This window comes from Dromaius novaehollandiae, chromosome 14 (genome assembly GCF_036370855.1).
Source record: "Dromaius novaehollandiae isolate bDroNov1 chromosome 14, bDroNov1.hap1, whole genome shotgun sequence".
Lineage (NCBI taxonomy): Eukaryota > Metazoa > Chordata > Aves > Casuariiformes > Dromaiidae > Dromaius > Dromaius novaehollandiae.
The window spans coordinates 1,394,252-1,421,378 of NC_088111.1; the positions used below are offsets into that span (position 1 = coordinate 1,394,252).

At 40.9% G+C, this 27,127-nt stretch overlaps 1 protein-coding gene across 8 annotated transcripts in view; it reads left to right on the top strand.

The window, feature by feature from the left end:
* The first annotated feature begins 47 nt into the window (after positions 1-47).
* ARHGAP17 (Rho GTPase activating protein 17) overlaps positions 48-27,127 on the top strand; it is a 49,228-nt gene continuing 22,148 nt past the window's right edge. For 3 of the 8 annotated variants that reach the window (XM_026103944.2, XM_026103943.2, XM_026103946.2), the window contains exons 1-2: positions 399-609; positions 23,956-23,995. In XM_026103944.2, the coding sequence (XP_025959729.1) occupies positions 557-609; positions 23,956-23,995 (93 nt within the window). In that variant the 5' untranslated portion in view covers positions 399-556. Of the gene's footprint in view, positions 171-397; positions 610-23,955; positions 23,996-27,127 lie in introns of those variants that run through there. The other 5 variants (XM_064520017.1, XM_064520016.1, XM_026103942.2 and 2 more) reach the window with 3 other exon arrangements.

The window sequence follows — 27,127 nt, forward strand, 5'->3', positions numbered from 1 at the left end:
CTGCCACGGCCAATGGGAGAGCGCGACACAGACCGCCCCACCCAGGAAGAGTCGCCGAGCCGCACAGCACGTCGGGAGCGATAGTCCGGGCGGTTGCTAGGTGATACCAGCTCGAGGCCCGCCTGCCGCGGGCCGCTCTCGGGGAGAGGCGCACAGGGGATAAGGCCCAGGTAGGGGCACATAAGGCAGCTCCCTCACGCAGCCGCCGCTCCCGAAGCCGTTAGCAGCGCCCCCGCCCGTAGGTAGGCGTGCAGGCCGGCGCTCCGCCTGTTATTGACTGCACCGCGCAGGGGGACGGCCTGAGGGGCGGGGCCGACGGAGGCCGCGGAGGCGGGACTTCCGCATATTCCCCCTGCCTCGTGACCCGGATTTCCCCCCGGCTGTGGCGGGTGGGTGTGGCCGGAAATGGTGTCGGGTTCTGGCGTGGGCGGGTTCTGGCGTGGGCGGGGTGTCGTGCAGGGAGGAGGCTGAGGCTGAGGCCGAGGCCGTCGCGGAGCTCCCGCACGGTTCCTGGTGTCGGTGCCCGGCGGGAGGCTGGGCGGGCGCGGCCGCCGCCATGAAGAAGCAGTTCAACCGCATGAAGCAGTTGGCCAACCAGACCGTGGGCAGGTGGGCGCCGGCGGGACGGGGCCTGCGGGCGGCCCGGGGGCCTCGGCGTCGCCGTGGGCGCGGGCGGCCTCCGTCTCCCCGGGCTGGGGGGCAGCGCCTGGCACCGCTCCGCTTCTCTACCCCAGGGACCGCTCGCGGCGGGGGGGCCGCGCCGCGGGGCGGGGAGGCGCTTGGGAGGGGCTGGGGCCGGGGAAACCTCCGTGTCTTCGGCCCCGTGCAGGGGGTTTGGGAGGGGGGACGCTTGCAGGAGCGCTTACGTGAGCTCCCAAAGTACCTGGAAGGAGGAGGGGAAGGGAAAAAAAATAATAGAAATCTGGTACTGTTGGTGAGCAATAAAAATGTGCGAAGCCTCAGGTCCTCCGAGTTTTGCAATTGGGGAAGGGGCTGCTGCTCCCGTGTCGGTGGCTGCCCTGGCCCCTGTCTCGCATAGCATTTTGTGTCAGTCTGTTGGACTTTCCCCATTTGTGAGAAGTTCTCTACGTTCTCAGTTTATTCGACCAACTCCTTGGCTTCTTAGGCTCCCTGATGTACTGTTAAAGAGAACAGAGCATACAAGTACTTGAGCTGTTGTTCTTCAGTAGTGCTTTCTGTGTGCCGCTATAAATACGCAAACAGTTTGTGTGGTTCGTTATTTAAGGTATATGATATGTAAATTATTTAACACTGTTAAAGCAGAAACAAAAATTTTGTTTGGGTTACTGGAGTGTCTGTAGTGGTGATCAAATACAGTTAAGGAGAATGGAGTGGTAGTGCAGTTCTTCAGATGTTAAACTTGGCTGCCCTGAGTTCTTACAGGACTATTTGCATTTATCCTTCCTGTCTGGTTTTGTTCTAGCTTTCGTTTCCTTTATTAGTATGCTTTATTGAGTTATTCTGATCTATTTTTCACTTGTTTTCATGCTTCTTAAGAGTACTTCACAGAGCACCTCCACTGTAGCTTAATTTTAGCAAAAGAAAAACCAAGCCAACTGGTGAGTCTTGTAAGAAGGTCTTTCGCCTGATTATATCGCAAAAAAGTTACATACAGGAGTAACCAACTGCATCACTGTTGGGTGTGTTAAAAATCCAAATGTAACTTCACTGCATTTATAATAGAGTTCTGTAAAATCTTTCCTGGAAATTGCTTTCTGCTTCTCGTGAAAGCTAAGTCTGAAATAACTATACTTTCATGGCCTCTATTCCTATAACTCATTTATGTTTATTATTTTTGGGTCCTCCTTTCATATAAAACAGGTAAAATGTGTCAGCTAATAATGGCTAAGTAGCAGGTTGTAATAGGGCATTTTTTTTGCTGTAAAAGAGAGCGTAACTTCCATACCAATCTTCTGTCCTTTCTTTCTCATTCCATATGGAGGTTGTCTAGGTGCAAAAATTGATAGATTTTTTGATTATGGGAGTGCTGTTCCCTGTTGGTGTGACTTCTGCTCCCATAGCTCCAAATTCTAAATGGAATTTCTAGTAACCTGCATTCTGCTAGGATAAACATCTTGAGCTACTTCCCACGTAGGGGGAAAAATAGGAATTAAATCTTGAGAACCATGTATTTGTAGAGTTGGAAGCAGAAGTTATAACTTTCGTAATGACCTTTGACTAAATGCAGCTGGAAATCTGTTTTTATTACTGGGAGTCCAATGGAAGGTCTGGCTATCAAAACTGTTTCACAGTTGAGATTCTCAGGGTGTGGTTGTCTGTGTGCATGATTATTGCTCGTATTTCTTTGCCAGGTAGTCTGCTGCTGCATTAACAGCATGTGCCTAGAACAGTGAAGTTCTCTGCTTTTATTAAAATACAGACAAGTACAAGTAATTGTTTTTCATTTAAAAACTATTTAAAATGGCACTGACTCATTTGTTTTGATGGTTTTGACATTAACAGTTTAAATTCAACTTAAACTTTTTGTTTCTTTCTATCCTATTTTAGTCAGCATGAAATACAAGTGCATCCTTATTGTCTCTGACTTTGCTTATAAAGTATTTTTCAATAGTAAGCTCCCTTAAGAGTGTTCAGTTAATGGTATGGTTTCTTCACCCAAGAACATAAAACCTTTCTTTAATTCAATGGAAGTGAGAAGACTGTGAAGAGGAAGGAGAATCCTCAAGTTTTGACCAGTGCTTTGTTGCCTTTTTTGCATATAAATTGCCTCCTTATGCTTATAAAGTGCTTTAAATTAAGCAAATTGCTCCTGTGGTGGTTTATTTGCTGTAATCTTCCTGTTAACAAAATGTATTTTTTTTAGTCTTTTGTTGCTAACTGAAATATTTGTGCCTTTCCAAGTTAAGGGAGAAACCTTATGTAACTGAAATCAGTTTTCCCTCTGTAAATCTAATTAATTGTAATGAAACCCAAGAAAATTAGTTTATTTATGTGGTTTGGGGATGGCAGGGAAAGAAACAAAACTCAGGTGGTTTGTTTTGGGTTTCGCCATGTATGATCACACATGTATAGGAACTATAAAAATAGAAATTTGGTGAAGATGCTGTTTTTCAGGGTATAGTGTATTCATGTGTGCAGTCAAGCATTGTTTTTTCCCCCAAATGTATTTTTTTGGTTAGCACATCATCACAACTCTTATACTTAACTTTCAAGCTAGACCGTTGTCCGTAAAGAGGTTGAAGTGGTCCTGATGCATGAAGTGAAACATTTGCATTAGATGTTCACTCAGATACAAACAATACTTCAAATGGTAATGTTAATATTTTCAAGGCCCAGAGTACACAATATAGTGAAGGCTTTCATTTTCTAAAGTCAGAAATAGTCTCTGGAAATGCTGTAGCATCTCTCTTCCTCTGGTTGAGGAGAGCAGCTGCAAGAAAACTGCCGCTTCAGTTCTAATATTAGCTAACTTGAAAAACGCTTCGTTGCATTTGTTGGTGAATACCAACAAATACATTTAATATAGACGCTTCCCTATATTTTATATACTAGCCAAGTGTTCAAATTGTCAACACGGTCATTCTGAGCTTTATTTCGCAAAAGGGAGGGAGGAAGCATGGCACTGTGAGGTCAACAAGTCTCGGCTGTACTTTGGTGATGCATGTGCTATAAGTTTGTTGTCATTAACGAAGGGGTGTTTAAAACAGTTAAGGATTTATTCCATTGAGCTTGCCATCTACATGAATGATACTACAGTCAGGTTCCTAAGGTTGGCATGACTGGCCTATGGCTAGTATTACAAATGCGTGCCTCAAAATCAGAGAAGTAACTCTTTAGCATGAAATACAAGAAAAAAAAAGATGGGCAAGAGCTTCATTAAGGCAAAGGAATGGCATACATGGGAAGGGCAGTCTGGGAGGGCAGAGGATATAGAATTATGAAATATGCGTAAGAGGCTAATTAAAGAGGGGAACAGCAGAGTGGAGCAGGATTCCGTGATAATTAGACATGGTGTTAAATATTCGGCAGTAATTATCTTGTGGAGGTTGTTGGACTTCTCAGACTAGAGAAGTATTCACCTGCTATTGAGTACTTTTTTTGACAGATTTGCTGTAAATTATGCAGCTGTGCAAACAAGCAGTTCTACTGAGGGGAACAACTCCAAGCTCTGGTTAACCCATAAAGTAAAATATCGATTACTTGCCCATAAAATTCTGAAAGAAAGGGGCAAATTAAACTATTTAGACTTTCATTGAAAAGTGGTAATTCAAAGCACTGGCCCCTCTAATTTCATCGGCTGATGTTAGCTAACAGTTGCTTTAGGGAGACTGTTTGAGGCTACTAGACAGATTCAGAAGTGCAAAGGATTAAGTTTTGTATGGTGTCAATAAGTTAATTCTCCATATATCTAAGAATAACTGCTTCTCTTCTAGTTTTTATATCCTTTATATATTACAAAGGGAAACAGATTTTTATTAGAAGTTCAGTAACATTCTGGCTTTATAGCTGCAATCATCTCTGACAAAAATAAGTGTTCTGAAGTATTGTCATTAAAGGATTTCAAATGATACACTAACAAGCGTTTGAACTACATAGCCAAATAATTCATATAAGAAATTAGTCCACAGAGGTATGTTTGTGTCATGCTGTTCAGTTGCAGAAAAACAGGTTTGTAATTAAGGACACCTGTTAGACTGTCTAACAATTTTGCACGTAAGTTTGGCTTTTCTGCCTCTGGGGACACAATTATTACTGTTGTTCCCATCAATTTCTCCTTTCATCTTTTAGGAATATAAAACAAAATACCATACAGATTAAAAATTATCTTGTTCTGGCCAACTGGTCTGGAAAGTTTAGGTCCAGTGAGGTGATCTAAGATCAAGACTGATGAGTCCGTTAATTTACTGTCTTTAGCAGAGATACTGCTATCTGTCCTTAAGCTGTTTTAGTAATTTAAAACGTAGACCAGCAGATCTGACTGACTAGAAATCTGGAATAGGCCACAAACCACCTTAAAAAGATGTTTTTTATGCAGGAAGCTAATCTACTATAACGTCTTCACTGGTTTTCCACTGTTTGAGTACAATTTCTTGTATACAAACAGATTTTTTTTTCATGCCCTAAACACATGACACTACTTTGACTCAACAGGAGTATTTGAAGGTATCTTTTAATAGCTTGCACTCCACGTAAAAATTACTATGCTAAACTATATTTAGTAGTTCTTAAAGCCACTTGAAAATCTTTGTCTTAAGCTGGAATCAGGGATATATTATAGCACAATTATCACACTCAAGCAAGTTAAAGTGACTGTTATTGAATGCTTGTGTATAATAAGGAGCTACTTACATTCAATTCATGTAGGGTAAGTTCTGCTGAAAACCAATAATTTCTAGTACTTCATGGAAAAGCTTGGATGGTCTGAGAGTTGCTAAATTTTTTTCTCCTCCATTAGTGTGTTATCTATTGGATTTAGCTTTATTTTTTCAGAGTTATGTATATTATTACTTAAGGAAGTTCTCTCCCTGGTTTTCAGTTGATAATACTTTGAGAACTAGCTTTTCTGAGCATCTAGAGAGGTTTAGAAAAAAAATGCACTCATCTCTGGTAAGTCCAAAACACTTCAACTAGTATGATGTTAATCCTACCTTGCCCCTTAAAAAAAATTTTACAGATGCCTAAGAAATTTCTGTAATACTTTACTTGTTCTTGTGTAATAAAACTGGTAAATTTTAGCCTGGTATTTTAAAAGGGTATTTGAGTGGGCCAGAAATTTTCAAGAAGCTTCATGTGAAAAACTTACGTGGAGTGTTTATTGTGTTTATTGTCACTGGTTAAAAATTTGGTCCTTGAAAAATTGGTAAACACCACTGAAATATGCTCATACTTTGAACAGGGGGAGAATTTGCTTTGCCTTTGGTCTTTAAAATTGACATTTGTCTATATCTGAGTACTCAAGAAAAAAAATTATTTTGGGTTTTATAATAGTTAAATACTTCCTATTTATCTCCAAATTAACTTTGAGGGCTCTTTAATTAAAGAAAATGTACTTAGATCTTTCTGGATAGAAGAGTAATTCAGTGGCCCGTTTGAAGAGTCTGTGTGGACTGAAGTAGGGAAGCTCCGTTTCCTGAACGGGTACAGACTTTCAGACTTCATGTATCTAATTGTCAAAGCCTGAGGGAAATAAAATGCATGTGAATTGTAAAGAACTTGTCTACTAACAGCAAGGGGAATGCATTATCTGAAAATCTGTGTTTGTAGCGTGTGGTGGTTGAGCAGACAGGAAGGAGTCAGCAAGCATTATATTGCCTGAAACACTGGGGTTAGCAAATACAGCTGCCACAGCTTTTTATTACTTTTTAGCCACTTCGTAGGCTACTGTATGTGCAGCCCAGAAGTACAAAATTGGGAAATACCATTTCATGCAAAAATTCTCAATCTGAGAGCCTGAGACTTAACTAAGCAAATGACTAATAGTTACCCTTTAACACTGCTTCTCAGCATAAGTAATATCAACAGGGGTTTCTTGGTATCTGCATATTTATCTCTTCCTGGTATCCTTTGGGGAAAACTGACGCAATATAAAGCTTTGTGCAGCTCAAGTCTGATTTTCTAATAATACAAACTTTCAACAATAGGAAAATGTTTAGCTGTTATGTTTTCAGTTTGTCTGCTTCTTGTGGTAAGACGTCACACTTATCAGTGTATTTGCAACTTCCATTAATGCAGCAGTGAATGGAATAGCTTGTTGATATGAATTGTGTTCACTCTGTGATCCAGGCTCAATTATTTAAGCATTAAGGAATTTAGGTCTGCTAGCTGCATTAACCAATGTACCTCTCAAAGTGGAGCTGCTAAAGCCAAGGGGAAGATAATCTGAATTTACTTAAGTTGAAGACTTTGTAGTGACTGTCTTCACGCCAGTTGTTCCATCTCGGTGGACAGCTTTTGAGCTGGTGAGTTCTCTGAAGGCTGAACGGCTGGTGCCAGTGAGAGGACGTGTTCCTGTACCGGAGGGAACCGCTAGTAAGAGGATAGATGATCTCTTGTGAAGAGATGGTCCAGAAACAAAAGACGGTATATTCTAGTCTGCTTTTTGGATTCTCTAAATTTTGTGAAGGCAATTATCAGTATGTCTTAAATTCTCAGGGATCAAGATGCTCTCATGTTAGTTTAAAGTCTAGGTTGTTAAGAACCCTTAAGATTAGGTTTTGTTAAGAACTTAAGTTGTTTTTAAGAAATGCCATTTCTCTACAGAAATAGTTCACTGTGAGCAGTGCCTAACGCTGCACTCAGTTCATCGCAGTGTGCTGCTTTCCAGAAAACCACCATGTAAAACTTTCTCAATATTTAATGTTGCACTTGTAGTGCTGTTATAAGAGCAGCAACAGGTATTAAATCAGTGAGGAAGTATTTGCTCAGCTCTCAGTTTCAAAAGCCTCATCCCTTGTGATAAGATTCCAGAACACACGCAGACGTAAGAATGCCTCAACTGGGCAAAGTTAAATCTGTCTTGCTCAGCTTACAGTGCCCAAAAGCAGATATAACTAGGGAAGATTTGAAGGCTCAGACATCCAGTAATGTTTCCCGAGAATGTTCTCACAGCCTCCAGCTATGTTTGTCTCGGGAACTTCCTAAGTTAGAGGTGGCTTCTGTGTGTTTTGTGCCTTGATAGCACCAGATTTATTTTGTTCCTTACAGTGCCATCATTGTTAGCAGAGAATTCTGCCATATCCAAGAAATGCAGGATGTGTTAGGACTGTAGTCTGTTCTCCTGCTTCTCTGAAAGGCCAAAATTGGACAGTTTCAACTAATCAGTTTCACTTAAAGTGAAACGTAGGAGGGAAACATGTTTCTCTGCCTGCATTCCTTGAGAATAAACTCCGGGATGAGTTAGTTTTGTTTTTCTGAACAGTGAGTGTTACCAGGACATATGTTGCTTCAGTTATTTTGTTCCCCCCTTATTATATGCAGAAGATACCCTTCAAATGTTTTATATAAATTTCTGGTATTCAGAAATACTAGTTGTCTGGTATATGTTTTATGGTGCCTGCTAGGTAAACTAGATTTTTCTGCGTATTAGAGGTTAAATGGCAAGTTTTTCTTTCCAATTACAGAAGCAAAATGCTCTACCTTTGTTTGCTAGGGTTAGGGGTTGCATATAGGAGGGCTTGTTCATGTTGGATAATTGAAGGAGAATTAATGCAAATAGGTGAAGCAAATGAATATGGCGTGTGTAAGTTTTGAAGCGTGTTGAGTTGTTATGTGACTGCTGTTAGGGTTCAGCTGCGGAGAGTGAAGTCCTTCTCAGTTAATGAGAGCACTGGAATGGGGATTTAACATACTGAGCATGCCAGGATTTCAGAACTGTCCTTTCCTGAGACTGTAGTTTCACAATCTTTTAAAGTCAGCACTATGCTGAAAGAGGTGGTTCTGCCCTCTTGCATGCTGCCAGCTGCGTGTTCTCCTCTCCCTTGGCCTGGCTGTAGTCAGCATGGTGTTGCCTGATGAAACAAATCAGGGAACTGATTAAAAACTAACAATAAAAGACTGATACAAATATCTTTGGGGGGGGGAGTTGCTGGATCATCTCAGACTTGATGTTTTCCCATATTTGTGCCAGTAAGGGGTAAGGAATGCACAGTCAGGGTGAAGGGAGCATGTGCTTAATGAAAGCACAGACTTATGTTGCTTTAACGATCTGTAGAGATGAACAAAATGTTATTTTTCAGCACAGATATTTCTCTGGTTGTCTCATGAGGTTTTGAAGGGTCTGGGGCAGTGATAATGATTGTGCCAAAAATGGCAAGCTGTGCTTGCGTTGACATTGTGTAAGCAGAGCCTGACTCCTCATCCCGGTGCCTTTGCAGCTACCTGCCTGAAGCAGTACAGGGAAACAGAGGAAGCTAAGAGTAGGAGCAGGTGTATTGTACAGAGGTTTTTAGGTGCATCTGGGATGGAGGATATGGTATCTGAAATAATAGAATAGTGAAGGTAACTTTTACTTCAGTTTCCTTTAGTGACAGCTGCTCAGTGAAACTGAATTGATGAAAGCAAACGCATTTCTTAGATACTTGCATGTATTTTTAGGTTTAGTAATGCCTGATGGATCTGAGATCAGAACTGTTCTTTAGATTAGAGGTCACTGCATTAGCAAATAATGAAATGCCAAATACATATGATCTTTTAGGATATAGTTAAATAAAGCATCTTAGAATGTTAGAAATACTTTCTAATATCGTGAACTGTTTCCAGAAACAAGGTTTTATAGCTTGTTAAAATAAGTAGCTCTACTTTTTTTGAGTGCTTCAAGAGAACACCAGGGCCCAGTAGGCAATTGAGAGCTCATTTTGCTGGATATTGTTTACCTGCACTAGTTAGCTGTATGGTGCTTACTGTGACATAGTTCTGATCTGCAACCTATGGGAGTTTAATAATGCAAGCTAGATCAGGTAAGTTTTATGGCTGAGCTCCTGTAATTAAGAACTGAATAGCTTCACAGCACTTGGTGATAACAAGTGATTTTAACAGATAAGTGGGCTTCATTATGTCATTTTTCAGTGTAGTTTTATTTGGGCTACTTGATTACTGTATGTACTTCTCATGAAAAAGAGGCTAAATTTAACATTTACCAACATTGTCAAGCTTAACACAGTACTTGATGTCTGGACAAGAAAAAAATAGAAGACTTTCAAATATATTTTATCTTCAGTGTTGCTTTTTTTTGCCTGAATTAAAATGTTTTGATTGAAATATGTTCCTTAGAAACAAAATAATTTAAAAGCCTTGAATTTTCAGTGATTATTCCATTACTGATAAATGCATGTTAAAATAGTAGTGTATCTTATGCTTGTACAATCCTGCTGTCTCAACAGGAAGCTAGCTCTCATAAATACAAGCCAGCTGGGTGAGGTCACAAGTTCTCTGAAGTGAGGTGGAGCCTTTTTTTCTTGACACAGATTGTTTTCTTGTGAAGTTAATTGCATTGCAAAATGACAGGAATATCCTGGAGTGACTACAGCAGAGAGAATTGAGGAGCTGGAGGAACTTAAAAAATGAGCATGCAAAATAACTGAATCAATTTTAGATGAGAAAGATCAATAAGGAGAGAGTTTCTTTTCCTTCTGTTTTACAAGTTTTCCTGCACCAGCAACTGAGATTTTTGTATAAATATACTCTTTGGCTGTTTCAAGTATTTCTCAAGATTCCAATGACACTTCTAGAGTAAAAATTAATAAAAGCAAACTTGATAACTTTTATAGCTGAGAGTTGCACATAAAAGGTAGATCATTGCTGAAAACTTAATGCTGTTGGAGCATGCAACTTGTGGCATGCACATGCATACACAACCTTAGCAACTGATACAGCTTAGGCTGCAAAAAACTACGTTAGCCAGTGACAGGAGAATTAAGTTGTAAGGTTGACTCTCTGTTTTGGAAGACTGATTGCCTTGCATGCAGTTTTGAAGGTTATGGCTGTTACATGGCTTTGAAAAGTAAAGCAGTTATTCAAATGCCAACCTCTTTCTGGCATCAGCACACTAGTTATCAAACAATCAATAGGAAAAAAATAGTCCATACCATTAAAAGTTATTTTTTCTGGATTAAAATGTTAGCTTTCTGTCTTTCCTGCATCTTCAAATAGAAATATCTGAGCAAAACTGTTGCAGCTTCTATTTCAGTCAAACATGTAACTGGTTTCTCATGCCATAAGCTGATTTAATACTTAGATTAAGTGTTCCGATCTGCTGGTATTTTTTATATGAACAGAACACTAGAATAAAGTAATGCTTGTTTTGCAACAGCAATTCAAGTGTATATTAAAGAAGTGCAGTACAGGTTAAACCCTTATTAGACTATTAGCCAGAGGCTCACATTTCATTCTGAGAAATCTAGTGATAGAGTTAACTTTCAGTTTCACGCTTGAAGAGCAAAAAATACAGTGCGAAACACATGTCAGGGTGGTAATGGCATAGTTCTACACGTTATACACATTAATACGGTTTTGTGTACACTGTATCTAAGCAACATAAAAACAGACTTCTATATCCAGTGTTGTAAAGCCCAGTAACTGGATGAGTAGTCTCAATTGCAGTCCAATTGTCGGGGAGTCGGCTCAGGTTAGAAGCTGGTTTTCCTGTTGATGAAATGTAATTGAGGGTTCAGCCATTAGTTCCTCAATATGTATCCTGATCAGAAAATCAGTGCAAAGGATTAATTGTGAAATAGTGGACAGAAAGAATAATCCCTTTTCTGTCCTCTTGTATTAGTCAATCTTGTATAATATCCAAGGTCCCTAAATTCCCTTATTCTTTCTTACTGTTATTTTAGAGCTTTTAACTGTTTGCATTTTTATTTTCTGTTCCAACTTTATTGTTCTGCTTTTTTGATGTTTTCGTGGTTGCGATTCAGTTTTGTTCCTTTCCAAAGGCTTTTGCCAGTTTGGGGAATCCCTGAACTTGAAAATGGACCTCCCTAAACAGTGTACTAAATCAACAGTGTTATCTTTGATGAAAGGTTCATTTTGGATTCACTTTGTTTTTTGACACTTGGACAAGGTAATACGTAGCTGAAATGTCCTGCCAAAGTGCAAAAAACAAAGTGAATAAGCGAAAGCACTCTTTTAGCAGTTCAGTATGTTTTGCTCATTCCTGTATTGCATATTTTTCCTGTTCACTCATGTCTGCACTGTAAACATTCTGTCTTCGCAAAAGAGAGTGCTGCTTTTTACAGACTTTTCTAATGATTGACAATACAAAACTTCTAGTGAAAGAAATCACAAAACTTTAAAACGCCTGAAGCTTGTGTACAGTCCACCTATTCTGTAGTGGCCAGAATGGAAAATAATGTCTGGCTTGAAAGTTCAGGATGTGTTTGAGGGTGGGTTTTCTGATCTTTATTTTTTCCCCATTATAAAGGAGTTCTCAGGACAACAGGTGATTTGGCAAGGGAGCTGGTCCTTGTCTAAAACTCAAAGCTGCCAAGCCCACATGTAGGAAACTCTTAAGCCATTCTTTTATACATAAACATCAATTACTGGCTTATCTGTATGTTTCAAGAAGTAAAACTGAATTAAGCTTTGTAAATGTAACCTTCCTGTAAAACTTGCTGGTTCCCCCTTCCATTTATTCTCACCCCTTCTTTGTATTTGTACTCGCACAAATGAACGAGGTGGTGGAGTTGATCCAACTGAAAAATTGGTTTTCTTCTGCCAGGTTATTTTTCAACCAGATCAGCTCCGAGCTGTTGGCTAGTGGACATGCTCGTGATAGGCAAAGGGAGTCACAAGTAGTAATTTCTTTTATTGGATATAATTCTAGCCTGATCTGCATGTGACTGCTGTTAACGTAAGGGAGAGGTGTGAGGACCAGGGAGGTGTGCTGCAGCTCGGGAGGGGGGAGCTGCTTCAGACAGGACTCTGGAAAGGAGAAACCTTGCAGGGAAACACGTGAGGGAGTAACCTTACCTTCGCTCCTTATCTTGGCTGTGATTTCATGGTGACTTTACACTGGCACAAATTCAGGCTGCTTTGAAGAGGCCAGGTGAGCAGCTAGGGAGTGAGTCAGACCAGGGAAGTGATCTGGCTGCGTGCTAATTTACTACTATTTTTTTGGCCAGGTAATTTTCAGCTAGACCCAGTTCTCTTGTGTTACTCCCTGTACAGCTGTGCGACTGCTGCTAGAGCACAGGGGAGGTGGTGGGAATTCCCATTTTGGCAGCAGCTGCATTTATGTTGGCATACAGTGATTGAAAAATTGCACCTTAGATTAAGGGGTAATGAATTCAATAATTATTTAGATTACTTTCTGCCCTACTAGTATTTTTTTATTGCATCAAAATTGTACCCACCTAATTTCAGATTAAAAAAAAAACTACCAAGTTAGAAGAAAAGGTTGTTGCTTGCATGGAGGAGGGAGGGGCATTGTCTGAAAGTAAGCTTTTTAATGTAAATAAATATTGTGCAATTAAATGTTAATAATTCTTTAACAAGATACTGTGTAAAGGGTGTTGCATACATTACTGATAACTTTCTGAACATGTAGTTGTTACTATAATTTAATGTTCTACAGTAATGTTAGTTAAATAAAGTACATTTTGCATGACAAATTTAAGCTGTGATATTTAAAGGGGAAAAAGCAAGAGACAAGATAGGCTGATGTGATCAGTTTAGAAGGTCCGTCTTTGCATATTTTTGTGTTGGTCTCAGAATTCCTGCCCCTGTAGGAGTTTTACTTTAGGAAAAAAAAACATAATTACTACTGCTAGGTTTCATACTGATTGGATTTAACCATTTGGAATTTTAAGCCCCCACAGCAGCATTTCACAAAAGTATTTATACCTTCAGAACTACATGCAAATCAAATGAAACCAGATTTATATTGGCCTAATGTGCATTCTGGTTTTTTTGAAAGTAGGAGAGAATACAGAAAAAAGCCTTGCTAGCTAAAACTTCGTTAATGGTATGGAATAGTAGAGTAGCGATAAGCATTAAATTTGCTAGGAGAGTAGTGAACTAGAAGCACTTAATTTTTATTTGTATCCAGAAGTTTAAAAAATGAGGCTCCTCAAAGATTGCTCTCTGAAATGTGTGACTTCCTCCGTTAAGACAAAATTGCTTTAATTCTTGGTCTGCATTTAAACCACAATTATAATTCAGCCATCTAGAAAGTTTGACTTATATTTGTCTTTTTTGTTGTGCATGTGGCACATAATTATCTATATGGATTTGTTATATAGACCTGACAGTTTAAACAGTACTTAAACTGAAGTGTATTTGGTTTAATTTTCTGTCTAATGCTAAAAGTAAATCTATGTTTTGTAAGAAAGAGGTTGGAGTTCTGAAATGTAATGCAGGGCCTCATTGCTGTGACTGTACCTCTTAAAATGATCTCAAAATAGGTTTTGGCTTGCACTGCAGTTGTTCTTAATAGCTGAATTTACTAATTCACTTGGGAGAGGAGGTCTTGGATCCATTTCACTTACTAAGGAATTTCAGATCCGCTAATGTGAACAGTCTGTTGTGGGTTTCCCTGCAACTGTGAAAGAACAGTCTGCTCTCTTTCCAAGATGATTATCTCTTTAAAGCCTGGTCTGCCTTTAATTAGAGTGGACAGGCTTCATCTGGTCAAAATTTAATGGCTGGGATTAATGGAAGAGATCAAAGTTGTAACTTTTAGATTGAGTGACCAGGCAAAGTTTGATGAAAGAACTCAGTGGAGAAGATTAAGGAAGACAAGCAGTAGAAATCTTTCACAGTTTGAGACTTGAACTGTTAGTTTTGCAGTTCCGAAGCTTCTAAAGATACGGATCTTTATTAATGAAACACCGTGGTGCACTGGAGGTGACCTACTGCTTTCTCCAAGCCCTTCTGGAGGATTAGAAGCACAAAAGCTGCTGTAAGTGCATAGGTGACCCAAATTGTTGGCCTGAGGATCACTTTAGTGTTAAAACTGATCCTGCGCCTAGGAGCATCTATAGGAAGCGAGTTCGAGTGGCTTTCTCCAGAATAACAGCCTGTGGTGTGACCACTGCTACTGCCATAAAAACATCAGCGAGAGGCAAGTTTAAGCCTGGTGACCGGTACAGAAGATGCAATGGGAGCAATTTTAATACTTGTGTAGAAGCGTGTGTTGTTCATGTGGGTGCAGAGCAGACCGGACCATCAGACTACATGGATAGTAGGCAAGCTTGACGTCTGACTGGTGGCTGGTTGTGAGTGGTGTTCACTGACGGTGCTGGAGAGCACCATCATCATCGTCAGCAGGTGAGACGCAGCGGGGCAGCTCCTGTGCCAGAGGGTGGGTGATGGGGGCACGAGCCGAAGGGACAGCTGACGGGCATGGGGCAGTAAGGGAAACCCAAGTGATCAAGACTAGCTCGTGTGTTGTTCCTCCTCCTGGTGCTAGGCTGATGTCTACGTTTACGGTGGTGTGACTCACTTTTCTAGAAGTTTATGGACACATGGAAAATACCTGTTCCTATTTTTCAGTACCCTGGTGGCATCTAGGAGATCGTACCTAGCAATGCATGGTGCAGGTGTGTAAATTGAGAGACAGGGAATGAGTGTGCATGGTGGGGGGAGGATAGAAGTTGAGAATATTGGATAAAAAGTTAGAGGACCATATTGTGCAAGTGTCCCTGTTATTGAATTAACAAAAATCTTCCAGGAAAAGAAGGAATTAGAGGAATTATATTCACTAAATAACTGAAAAATCTTTTCCTGATGAATTATGAAGGAAAGCTTTGTTTGATGGACAAAACATTTGAATTACCTCTTTTCTCCTTTATTTCTAATGTCTTTGCTAATTGTTCCCTCTAGTCAAATGCTTGGATATGGACAAAAAAAATTGCTTATTTAATTCATGCAACTAGTTTGCTGTCTTGGGCATAAACTCCATGAGGAGGCATTGTTTGGGGGTTGCAAGTATTTGTGTAAAAAGACAATTTTTTTTTTCCAAAATGCTGATTTGTTCTTTTGTTTTACAAATTAGCTGAGATGGGATTGGCCAATGCTGTGAAATAGCAGTTTGGAATTGCCCCTCGGGTCCTCAGGCTGCATGGGCACATATGCGAGTCGCGTGCTCCACAGTGTACAACTGGCTGCTGGCAACGTCATGAGTGAGAACAGCAAATAACACTGAAGTGTCATTTTTACATTAAGCCTTCTTTTGATATTGAAAAATGTACAGACATCTTTGCTTTAAGTGTTTTAATGGCCAGCGTAAAAACGTACACCTTGTTTTAAAATCTTGCAATGCAGAATCACAGACACTTGACTCAAAAACATACAGACAGGTGGCAATTAATTTCAAGCAGGGTTCGATGTACAGTTTTTTCTCAGTGAGTGGCCAGCTTAAACTGCAGAGATGAACGATAGTGACTGTCAGCATTCAGAAGTGATTTTAAAAGTGGTGATTAAAAATAAATTGCAGAGTATTTATATTTACTTTGGGTCATGCTAGTATCTTTTGGAAAAAATCAAACTGCGCTAAAGGCAATCTTGCCTTACTTTTAGTATGAGTGCTGTTTTTCTCATGGTGGGGACTCAAATGGGATTAATTCTGGAATTGTATAACATCATTTGGTTTCTTTGGTGAGAAAAATACGTGGCCAAACACATTTCTGCTCTGGCTTTTTCTTCAAAATGCTATGCAAGTAGAACCAAACTTCTGCAGTATATCTTAGCCAGAAAGTTGCATATTGGCATAGGTTGCCAAAAAAAGCAAAGTAAATCCTTTGTAATAAAATTGTTTTGAAAAGTGACCTTTAATATATGTATCTACAAAGGCCACAATTGTAGAATTTATTTTTTCAGTCCCACAGATTCTCCAGCACACTTTTGTTAAAGATCTTATCTTGTGTTAAGCCTAGAGAAGTGCAAAAAGTAAGTATGTTCAGCAGCAAATGGCTTGTTAAGTGCATGTCTGTTTTTCAGTGCCCTGTAGAGTTTGTTTCGTTCTGCCTCGTTTTGTAGAGCTTAGGTCCGTCTCTGGATGGGAAAGTGAGGTGTTCCTGGTTGCTGCATTTTGGGAAGCATCAGCAGATAAGGTTGCTTGGCGGTAGGTCTACAGATTAGCTTCAAACTGAAAAGTCCTAACCACACCAATTCACTTCTTGCAAATTAGGGAAGTTTGCTGTTTGCCAGTGTGTTAATGGAAGCTGGACAAGTATGTGTTCTTATGAAAATATGGGGAATGGGAGGTTTGCATGTTACAACCTTTAAATTGTTTTAAAATCTGGTTTAGGTAAATCTGAATGGCTACTGGTGAGGAAGGAAGAACATTATCTTGTCATGTTCTTCCTCATTTGGAAAACAAGAGAGTTCCTGGATCACCTTGATTTCTTAAAGAACAATCATCAAAGATGGATAAAAATGAAGCAAGATGCTGCCATAAACAATGATGCATTTCACATTTGGGTATGAATTGTAGCAATCATTTTCTTAACTATGTAGTGAGCGGCATTTGGGAGTGAGGGTTCCTGAGCGGTGGTGCTGTTTTTCTGCATCCTTCCTGAAAAGGACTCCTTGAGTTTGTCTGTGGTCTTTTCTGGCTGTTTCAGCTCTCTTCCCTGGTCCAAATTTTCTTTTAATTTTAAAATGATCTGACATGTTTGATAATTAGGCTCCATAAAATGGGATTAGAAAATGTGTGGTTCATACCACTTAAAGGAAGTCCATTCCTGGAATTTCACACAGGGTCAGATGGGGGATGTTAATCTGGTAGTCTTAACATCTATAATCTAAGTTATATTTTCTATAAAGTCTTTCTTAGTGAACATTAAAAAAACAGACCTTTTAGAAGGGAAACTGTCATCTAATTCGGGATTCTTTGTTTTGGAACAGAGCTGCTGATTCTTTCATTTTTCCTGGCAACAAATCCTGTCTATTGTGCTGTGGAAAGCAGGCAGGATGTGCTGCTGGTGCAGCTCTCTGTGAAGGTGCTGTGAGATGTTAACTTGCCAGCAACTGCTAATCTGGTTACTCTTAGTAACAAACAAATAGTTTAAGGAAAATCAAACAGCAGGGAAAACTAGCTTTAAGAGTCGCTTGATTGTTTTTTTTTTTTTTTTTTGTCTCCTGTTTTGGGTGGATAGCTCTTAGTCTCTGCTGCAGTTTTTCCAGAGTTTAAGAGCGCAGACCTGTCGTCCCACCGTGAAACCAGCCACACACCCCGCAGCATCACCTATCACCCCTCCCTCGTGCGCCGTCCACGGCGCATGAGTCAAGGTTTCTGTTTCCACTCTGACATCTGGACTGAGTCACTTGTTCTTTTGTGGCTGTCCAAGTCTTTATGGCCCTTGGTGTCAGGATTGCTCTTGTTTCTTCCTTGCTCGTCTCTCACGGGTGGTAAATTTCCACTTGTTTCATAGCTTGCAACCTACTTTGGGATGGTCCCGACGGCGGTGCCGGTGCCGCGACGGTGGGCAGGACTCGGAGGTTGCTGTGAAGCCAGTGAGCTCTCAGATACCACTCAGCTGAAGCTTCGGGTTTTGAACTCCCCAGCTCTGATTTAATAGATCTTTGTTTTACATGCATATATAGTTTTTGTCCCCTTGAAAGATAATTTTTTTTTATCTGTGGAATTCAATTTGTCAGTTAAATTTCTTTAATTTCTGTGTTACAGAATCAGCAGGTGAAAAGCTGTCCTCAGTGAGGTTTTTGGCTCTTCTTGAACAATATGTGAAGAATCTGACGCCCATCAGTCGAGCTGAGTTTGCAGAGCTTAAAGCTGCCCTTTGCTACCTGTTCCCCCCACAGAACTGCGTCAGCAAAGCTAGCTGTGTGCAGAGCAAGTCTGGGGAGCTGATTTGGCTGAAAAGGAACTGTTTTTGCCAGGTTATTTTCAGTCAGATCAGTTGTGTGGGCTGTGAGCAGTGCGAGGGAGGGACAGTGAAGGAACGAAGCGCTGCTTTCGTAGATGCAGCCATTGAAAATGGCTCATGAAGCTGTGCGCTTAGGATATTGCACTGGTGCAAAATGTTGTACTTGCTTGTTGTGGAAAAAAGTTTAAAAGTCATATTTTTGTGGAATTTAATACTTGTACTGTTTTATGCTCATTATTGGTTAAGGTGGTGATTATAGCTGTAACAAGTGATTGTTTTTAGTTTTGTTTTTTAGAATCAGTCTTTTAGAGTGCATTGCTGGGCTTTAACTGAAAGACTTGTGGCCTTTATACTAGCTGATTTGTAGAAAGCTTTTGCCGTAACAGGTATCGAGAGGTATTTTGCCAAGTGTCGTAGCATAAAACTTTACCTCCAGTTCTCACAGTCCTTCCTTTCCCAGAGGACCAGCTCTATTACTGCTTTCAGTGGACTGCTGCCAGGCTTGCAGCTATTTTATATTTAAGCCATGTGAACAGCTGAAGAGCCTGGATATTTCTGCTGCAGTAACATGTAATGCTTGAAAAGAATCCCGTACGCCAAGGCCCCGCGTTCCCCAGACGGTGGATCATGCTGCGGTCTTTGCTCGGTCTTACGTAACCGTCACCTTTGCTGTTGCGTGTGCCGGGAACCTCCGTGGGCTGAGCAGGGCCGCGGCTCCGCGCTGCTGCCCGGGGATCCTGTGGTCCGGAAGCGCGCAGGGCAGCTCCGGTCCCGAACCGGGAATGGTTTGGGCCTCCTCATGCGCGGGGAGTGGCGAGGGAAGCGGAGCATGCTTTTTCAATTAGTAATGCTTTGGAGGAACACAGTTTTGCAACCGAGAGTTAACTGTTTTGACTGCATTCGGTTTAACTACTGGGAATGTGAGACAGCCGGAGCTGCTGTCATTTGGAAATCACAGTCTTAGTCTGAGATTGTCTGTGTTCATCAGGTACTATGGAGAAGTTTAGGGTTTTCAAACTGAAGGCTAGCTACTGAAACTGCTAGGTTTCCCTTTGTCCCTAATAATTTTATAAAGCATCTGGGAACATTGTCTGCAACTAAATCATTCAGTTCTTAAATGATTCTTAATTCCAGAAGACACTGTTTCTTCATCACTTCATGCTGCCTACTAGATAAGATATAAATGAGGAGACCTAGTAAGGGATAAGACTGGAGAAGTACTTGTATATGATAGTGTGGGTCCACAAATCTCTAGTCGAAAAACTGCTGAATTCTTACAAGAGAACATTGGTGATTCCTGCACTGTGGTAGGACCCAACAGTAAAAACATGCTGTTACTCATATTTGAATATATTGTTATATTGCTGTTACTCATATATTTTGAATATATATGAACTCCCTTTAGGTTTAAAACTCCACTGCTTGAGGAAATCCGCTGTTGAGCCTGTTAGTGCGGGAGGCTGCTCTGCCCTGATGCTGGCCGCCCGCCCGCCGGAGCCCTTGGTGCGCTGCCTTCCCCGGCGGGTCAGAGCCGCCTTGCCCGGTGGCAGCGGGAGCTCGCAGGCAGGTTTCAGACCCCTGAGCGGGACTGTGTCTGGTCACTGCCATGGGCACAGCAGCAGAGCAGTTGTGGAGGAGATGATGTCCGCGCGGGTATGAAATGTGCTACTTGGACTAGCTGTAGCTTGGTCCCGTGAGCCGACTGCCCTTCGGTGCTGGGCACTTCTTCCAGTTTCATCCCAGAGGTATGTGGTTTGTGTTTTCCAAGCCTGATTCACGAAGTGAAACAAAGCAAGTAGTGGGGGGGATCAGGAGGTTTGTTTAAAAACTCGAAATAGCCCCACACTTTGTTTCCAGAGGGAGGTCTTCTGCGCCGAGGGCATGGTGTCCCGGTACGGCCGAGCTGGGCCCGCGGCCTGCTGACCAAGGAAAGTCTCGCCTGCCCAGTTCCCTGCGTTTACCAGAGCGCTTGTCAGAGCATGCCGTAAGCTGATTCAGCTCGCTTTGCTCTGGGTTTTTGCCATCCTACGTACTGAATCAGTTTACTTGGTCAGGTGGATGGCAGACAGGGTGCGAAAGGGAGGAAGAAGGCATCTTCGCTTGGACCTGGCATGAATTAACATCCACTGCTGCTGTCTTCAGTGTTTATGGGAAAGCATTTGTTTTGTATGTTGTTCTCTGAACATGTGGACAGACAAACCGTAGAAAGCCCTGATTCCAGGTAAATACAGGCTTCCAGCAGCTTCAGTGGAGCCTCTTGTAGTGGAGGGCTGGTCGGCCCCGTGCCCCAGGCAAGGCACGCGTGCTTTGCCGAAAGCGTCCTAGCGTCTCGTTCCCTGAAAGCTGATTCCCACTGGCTCTTTGGGTGTGTGCTACAGGCGTGTGTCCCTACATGTGCATGTCCACGTGTGAGCCTGGTAGTCCTGATATAAAAAGCACGCACTCTAAATTCCTTTGCAGGACACTGCACCTTAGGCAGCATGAGCTTATTTCAGACTATTTATGATGACACTTGGTACTTGAAAATGAAGTACTAAAGTAAAATACTACAAAAATAAATTTATTCATACAAACAGTATAAGATGAGAACCACAAGTTGCTTATATTTGCCTGTTTTAAACTCATTTTTAATGTTTCAGTTTAAGATAAATTGCATTCTTGTGCACAATGATAGGTGACAGCTCAGTAATGCAGTGTTTCAGAGCTTGCTGTTTTCCTCTTTCAAAATTCAGTTATTTTGTATAGAATTTGCTAGTTCTCTGATTAGCTGACAGAAGGAATTCCTGTCCCATGAGGCTGGATGTTAAACTTGAGCTGAAGGTAACAGTACCTGATGTGCGGAGGGAGCTGCGGATACCTTTGGCTGGTCACGTTTTCCCCGTGGCAGCTCGGTAACGAGATAAAGGATGTGCTGCTGTCACCAGCTTGCGTTTTCTGCTTCGTGGTTGTGGCGACGGCAGAGCGATGTTGTTCAGTGGCTCTTTCTTGGCGTTGTCGTTAAAGGTGGAATGTGGGCCTGCAGGAAGGGTGAGGTCTTCCCTCTCCCGCTTCCGAAACTCACGTAATCAGGGTCTGTCTGCGGAGCGGTCTTGGCTCGGGGACTCCGTCCTGCTGCCATCAGCGTGATGGGTAAAAGCCGTCACTGACTTCCTGCTGCCAGGGCAGCTACGGGACCTCTGATAACTGCCGTGCTGATCTCTTGTTAAGTGTGTGGATGCTTCTAGCTAGAAATTCCTAGCACTGTTGGAAATAAATGTTAATTATTCTTAAATATCAAAATTAGAACATTTCTGATAGGCTACCTTTTTATAAATGGTTGCATTTGCTGCTGTAAGAAGCTTGCATTTTTGCAGGCGATGCCCTGAAATGCCTTGGTTAGCAAGCGTGCGGCAGGCGAACGCAGTGCCGTCGGCCTGCTTCCTTTTTGGTGGAGTGCTCCGTGAGCTCTGGCTGGTCCTGGCACCGCATCCTGTGCCGCCGTGGTCGGGACAGGATTCTACCTGGTGCATATTTGAAGATAACCTGCAATCGATGCCTTTTTACATGCATCGAGCTGTTTTTTATCAAGCTACTTGTCTTAAATACCAAGTCAGCCTAAGATATGTCTGGGTTAGGTACAAAACTAAAATGATGTGCTGCTTGGTAACATCTAGCAGAGTTGGTGGCGTGCACATTTTTTAACGGTAGGTAAAAGTCTAACTTCCTGAAAGCTAGTAATGCAAAGCATCCATTCTCCTGCTAAAAACAGGACCGGGACGAGAACAGTGTCTGAAACCAAAGGCTGTGTTAGCGGTGATAAATGCAGCCTGCTTCATCGACCCTTTCTTGAAAGGTGTGTGCAGTATCAAATTCGGTTTTGGAAGTAGAGATGGCTCATCTCTCAGGGAGTCTGCTACAGAAAAACTCAGCTGTTTCAGAACTTACATATTTGTATAAAACAAGCATCAGGCACAGCGCTTTGTTGCCCCTGAAACATGTAGTATCTCTGTGTGCTTGTATCAAACCAGCTACCCGATGTAGGTAGCTGCTATTTAAAGTTGGCTTGTACTTAAAATCAACACACTTAAAATCTGTTTTAAGCTATGCTCCTACAGCTGGAGTATTGTTATGCTGTAGTTCTGTGTAATCTCCAGTGCAATTCTGCATGTATGCTAAACTGAAAAGTCCAAAAACTCAAACTGCTTTCTAAGAGGGCATAGTTTTGATCAGACGTGGTCCTTCTGTTCTGCTTTTGTGGAAGAAAAGTTTATTAATCTTGTAGGAGGTTCTCCTAAAATAAATATTGTTGTTCTTGCATATTATGTTGCTATCAAAATATTTAAGTGGCTTTTGTCTTACTCTTGTTGGGGTTTTGAGCATTACTGTATTTCAGTATTTAATTATTAAACACTTTATGGATCACTCATAGTCCAAGCAGGTGATGTGCCATGAAATTGAAGTCACTTTACAGGAGGGGGGGAAAAAAAAAGTGAATGAGCCTTTGGAGGCATTCTGTGTATTCAGCTGATGGAGCACATCAATAAAATGAACTTTTGGCATGTGACCGGCCCTCCAGTACCTTATTAAACAGACTTTAGGATCAGAGGGAAGTCAATGTATTGGATAAGAAACTATGACAGAGGGGGAGTCTCCTTTTCAGAGTAAGAAAATTGAATATTGGTATACTTCAAAGTCATATATAGCAATAGACATGTAGTAAAAGTGAACAGCTGAATATAAAAGATCAGGGATGAAATAAACTCATCTTTCTCTAGCTTGCAGATCTAGCAAAGACAGGAGAAAGCAGTGTTGCAGGAAATGAGAATCAATACTAAACAAATCTGCTTCAACATTAAACAATTCAAAGTGTATATATAAACTGGGACTGGAAGAAGATGTGGAATAGCTTAAAGGCTTGAGTATATATGTAACAATTGTTAATAGTTTGGCTGAGAGTATGTGCAAGCATTCAGGGATTTTTTTTTTTTTTTCCTGTTGAGAGTAGACCTTTACCTGGAATATTACTAATTTCTGGTAATCTTTCTTAATGATAATGCTAAATCAATAGAAGATATCCAGGAAAGTCAGCAATATCAGGTAACAGGAGACTCCTCCTGACGGATGGAAGATTATGGGGAGGTGGTAAGGCTGCCTTTTCCACTGGCTATTGCTCATTCATAAAGCTCTGCAGCGGTGAAATACAAAAAGGTAAATTTGGCTGTCCTACTTTTCTCATATCTATATTGCTTTATATTCAGATGTGTTGATAATGTTACTTGATTAACAGCATGGAGTTGAATTCAGGTTACTTTAATACACGTTTTTATTCAAGCTACGTTATTCAGGATTCCCGTTTGTTTTTTGTCAAGCCGTGTGCGGTCTGAAATGCCTTTAGAGCTTGGTGGCGAGCTCAGTGCGGTGGAGCATTGGGGAGCTCTCGGGCTGCGTGGCTCTCCCCATGGCTCCGTGTGCTGCTCGAGTGAGAGGGGTTCATTCCTTGGCAGTGGCCAGGAACCAGTGCTATGTACCCCATCACGACCACGGTGTTGATTGCTACGGTACTTCTAACAAAAAATGTGCAATTTATTATAATGCTGCTATGACCATTGTTGCAATCTTTGACCTTGAACATGTTCATTCATTTGACTTTTTTTTAATCCCCCTTTAGGGCTGAGAAGACCGAAGTACTTAGTGAAGATCTGTTGCAGGTATTGTAACTCAGTTGATATATGTATTTTAAATGTTCTTTAAAAAGTTTGAGCCTATTATGGGGAAAACAATTGCCCTCAACAGGGATGAAAACAAAAATATCTTTGGCTCTGGCTTCTCTGCATGCAGAGAAACTATGATATAGTTTGAGTGAAAAGCTAAAGTACTTCTATTTCTAAAATCCTATGATACGGCTTGATAAAGTGAAGGATAAAGCTTTTTACTTTTAATAACCAATCTAGCTTCTTAAACTTAAGAACCATTAGCACTAACAACTTGCCAGTCTTTCTGGCAGACTGTGAGCTGGGAAGAAGTTCTGAGCAGGCACAGCTGGTTTCTGTCATATTTCATTATTCTGTTTTACTTTATGAAGAGCTCAACTTCGGCCTTAAGAGAAGCAGCAGAGAACGTGCCAATTGCTTGCAGATATACTGTCATAATTTCTTCTAAAAGTTTGTAATTGCTCTGAATACACATAATGCTTCTTGTTTAGTTTACAGTAATTATGTAAACATACCGTCTAATCAAAGATTACATTTACAATGGAATATTAGTTACAACTATTAGATTAACTAGGTTGACTGATCACATGAAACAAATTTGATTACAAACTTATTCTTCTATACTGGTTTCTTCCTCTGGTTATTTTGATGACAGAATATAAGTTGGCAAGGAGAGTGAGACACACTAGCTTGTCCGTGGAACTTTAAATTTAATGGTTATTTCAAAGTGGTTGCGAAGCATCTTAGTATCCTCAAGTTTGAGACCTAGCTGTGAAATATGGAGACCAAATATGAAAAAAGGGAGGCAGCTACTTCTATTTCAGATTTCTCCAGCTGATCATATTGAAGTAGAAGAGGGAGGGAAGGTAACAGGCTTAAAACTTGAATTTAGTGAGAATATGTGAAATGATCTTGAGTAATGGTTAAATGAGCAGAAGAGAAGCAGTTTAGCCTTCTCTCCAGGGGGCTGCTTTATTTCACACATAAATATCCTAAGTTTGGCAATACGATTGCTAATTTCTAAAGAGAAGTTTACAGTTAAGTGGCATAAAGGATGTTAAAACACCTTGTGATAGCCTTTAAGGGCCCATATGTTTTCTTGCTTAGCTGCAGAATAGTAACAAGAAGTGAAAGCCAAAAGCTCTGCTGTTTGTTGCCAAAAAAATTTTGCAAGCAAGGCTTTCCCAGGCACAGAGCAGCCTGGCTACACCCAAATGGAAGAATTTACTCATTTGTTTGTTTGTTCTTGGGGGCTTGTGGAGGGGAGGGAGGTTCTTATCTAACTAAACTGCTTAAAAGCTTGGTACTGTTCACTTATAAACATGTTTTCAACAGCATTCCTTTCTATGTTTAGCTTGAGCTTTGATATAGTATTGCAGTAGCTTTTTCTGTTTTGTGAAGCGTAATATTCCATTTCAAGCATCTCTGTTAAGTGTGTTCCCGTCTAAAGAGGGGGAATATGCTTCAGCAGTACTGGAAAGGCATCTATAATAAACCCACTTTCTGCAATGTGCTTATAGTGTATAATAAACTAGTTGTATAATATTTTGTGCGCTGAAGACATCCTGTGGGTACAGATAATTTGGCCTCTAGGTCACATTTTCAGTTTAAAGGTAGATTAGTGAAGATTAATGTCCTTCCTTGTTTTCCTGACGTCTTTGAGCTAAAAAGCTGATTGAGGGGAAGAGCAGGTTAGCATGAGGTTCTGGGGTAGTGTTTCGCCTGTCAAACTCATGCCCGTTGTACCTGGCATTCAGACCTTCTGGAAAAAGAGGCCATCAGGCGTATCCACTCCAGGGTCTTTCTAGGGGACAGAAGCCATCGCGCATGTCTGACAACGCTGCATTGGTGTACTGGGATCTGTGAGATGGTTCAGTTAACTGGATATTGCCATGTTTCAGCTGTAGATAAATAGAGAATGTAGAAATAAGGGAGCCCTGTCCTGCATTTGCTCGTGAGTTCCAGGACGGGGTTCCCATGTTGAGCAGAAGTGATTCTGAGCTGTTCCTCACCAAGTTCCTTGTCTGCTTCTGCTTCTCTTAGTTGGCAACCTTTTTCCTCACAACTTCTCTGTCTGCATCTCTGCTTTTTTACTAGCTGTGTTTTTTACTAGCTGCTTTTGTTAGGACTTAATTACATCCCTCCAACTGTAGCCACTTTAGGAGGATACTGAAAGGGGTATTCATATTCCATCACAGCAAGCAGTGTCCATAAATACCAAATAAACCTTTTGGAAGGAAAAAACAAATCATTCTTATCTGGATGTATGACATTCTAAGAGAATTTGCAGCATTTCTGCGTTCATTAGAACATTGCAATTTGCTGCTTGTGGAAGAGCCAACTGATTGTATACTTCCTATTTTAAAACCAGTTACTGTGCACTTAGGGGAACTAACACTGCATAATAATTTAGCTAGCACTAAAATTATGTCTATATGTCAGAACTGATCTCTATGCATAGATATGAACCCTAGAGAGAATTATTGCCCTCCTGAAAATGAACAGAAGCGATTTTAGAGCTGTACTGAAAATTTGAGCTTGTTCAGATCATTTCTACAGATGAAAACTACATGGGGATTTTTTGCTTTTTAAATATAAGCCATTCCAAAGGGCCTCCTTTTAATCATGGTGAGTCATCAAAATGCAGATAAACTGCATTCCTTTGGTGCTGTGCATAGCGAGCTCAGTGCCATAAGCAGTTCTATCCCAGTGCTTGTGCATTTGGACTCTCAGTTGTTTGCTTTTGGTGTTTCTTGAAATAAAATAGTTCCTTACCTAGAATCCTGTAAAAGAGCAGTTTATTAATGTGTATATCTGTCACATTCACATTGCAATAGTGAGTCGTGTTTCAAATGCACTGTGGTAAACTGAACTCCTGTTCATGCATTGATATCAGCTATTTCTTTTTTTCTTTCCTCGTCCCTTTTGAATCCCATTAGTTTCTCCCTGAAGATATGGGAACATGTAGGAACTTTCTTCTTGCATTTAATAGCCAGAGAAGAAAACCTTAGAGCAGAATTGAGATTTGTAGGTTTGGACCAGCATAAGGAACTGCTCACAGCCTTCTACTTTACGGTATTACAGTGAAAGAATATTAGAGTTTTTTCAGAATTTTCTCCCTGGATTTAG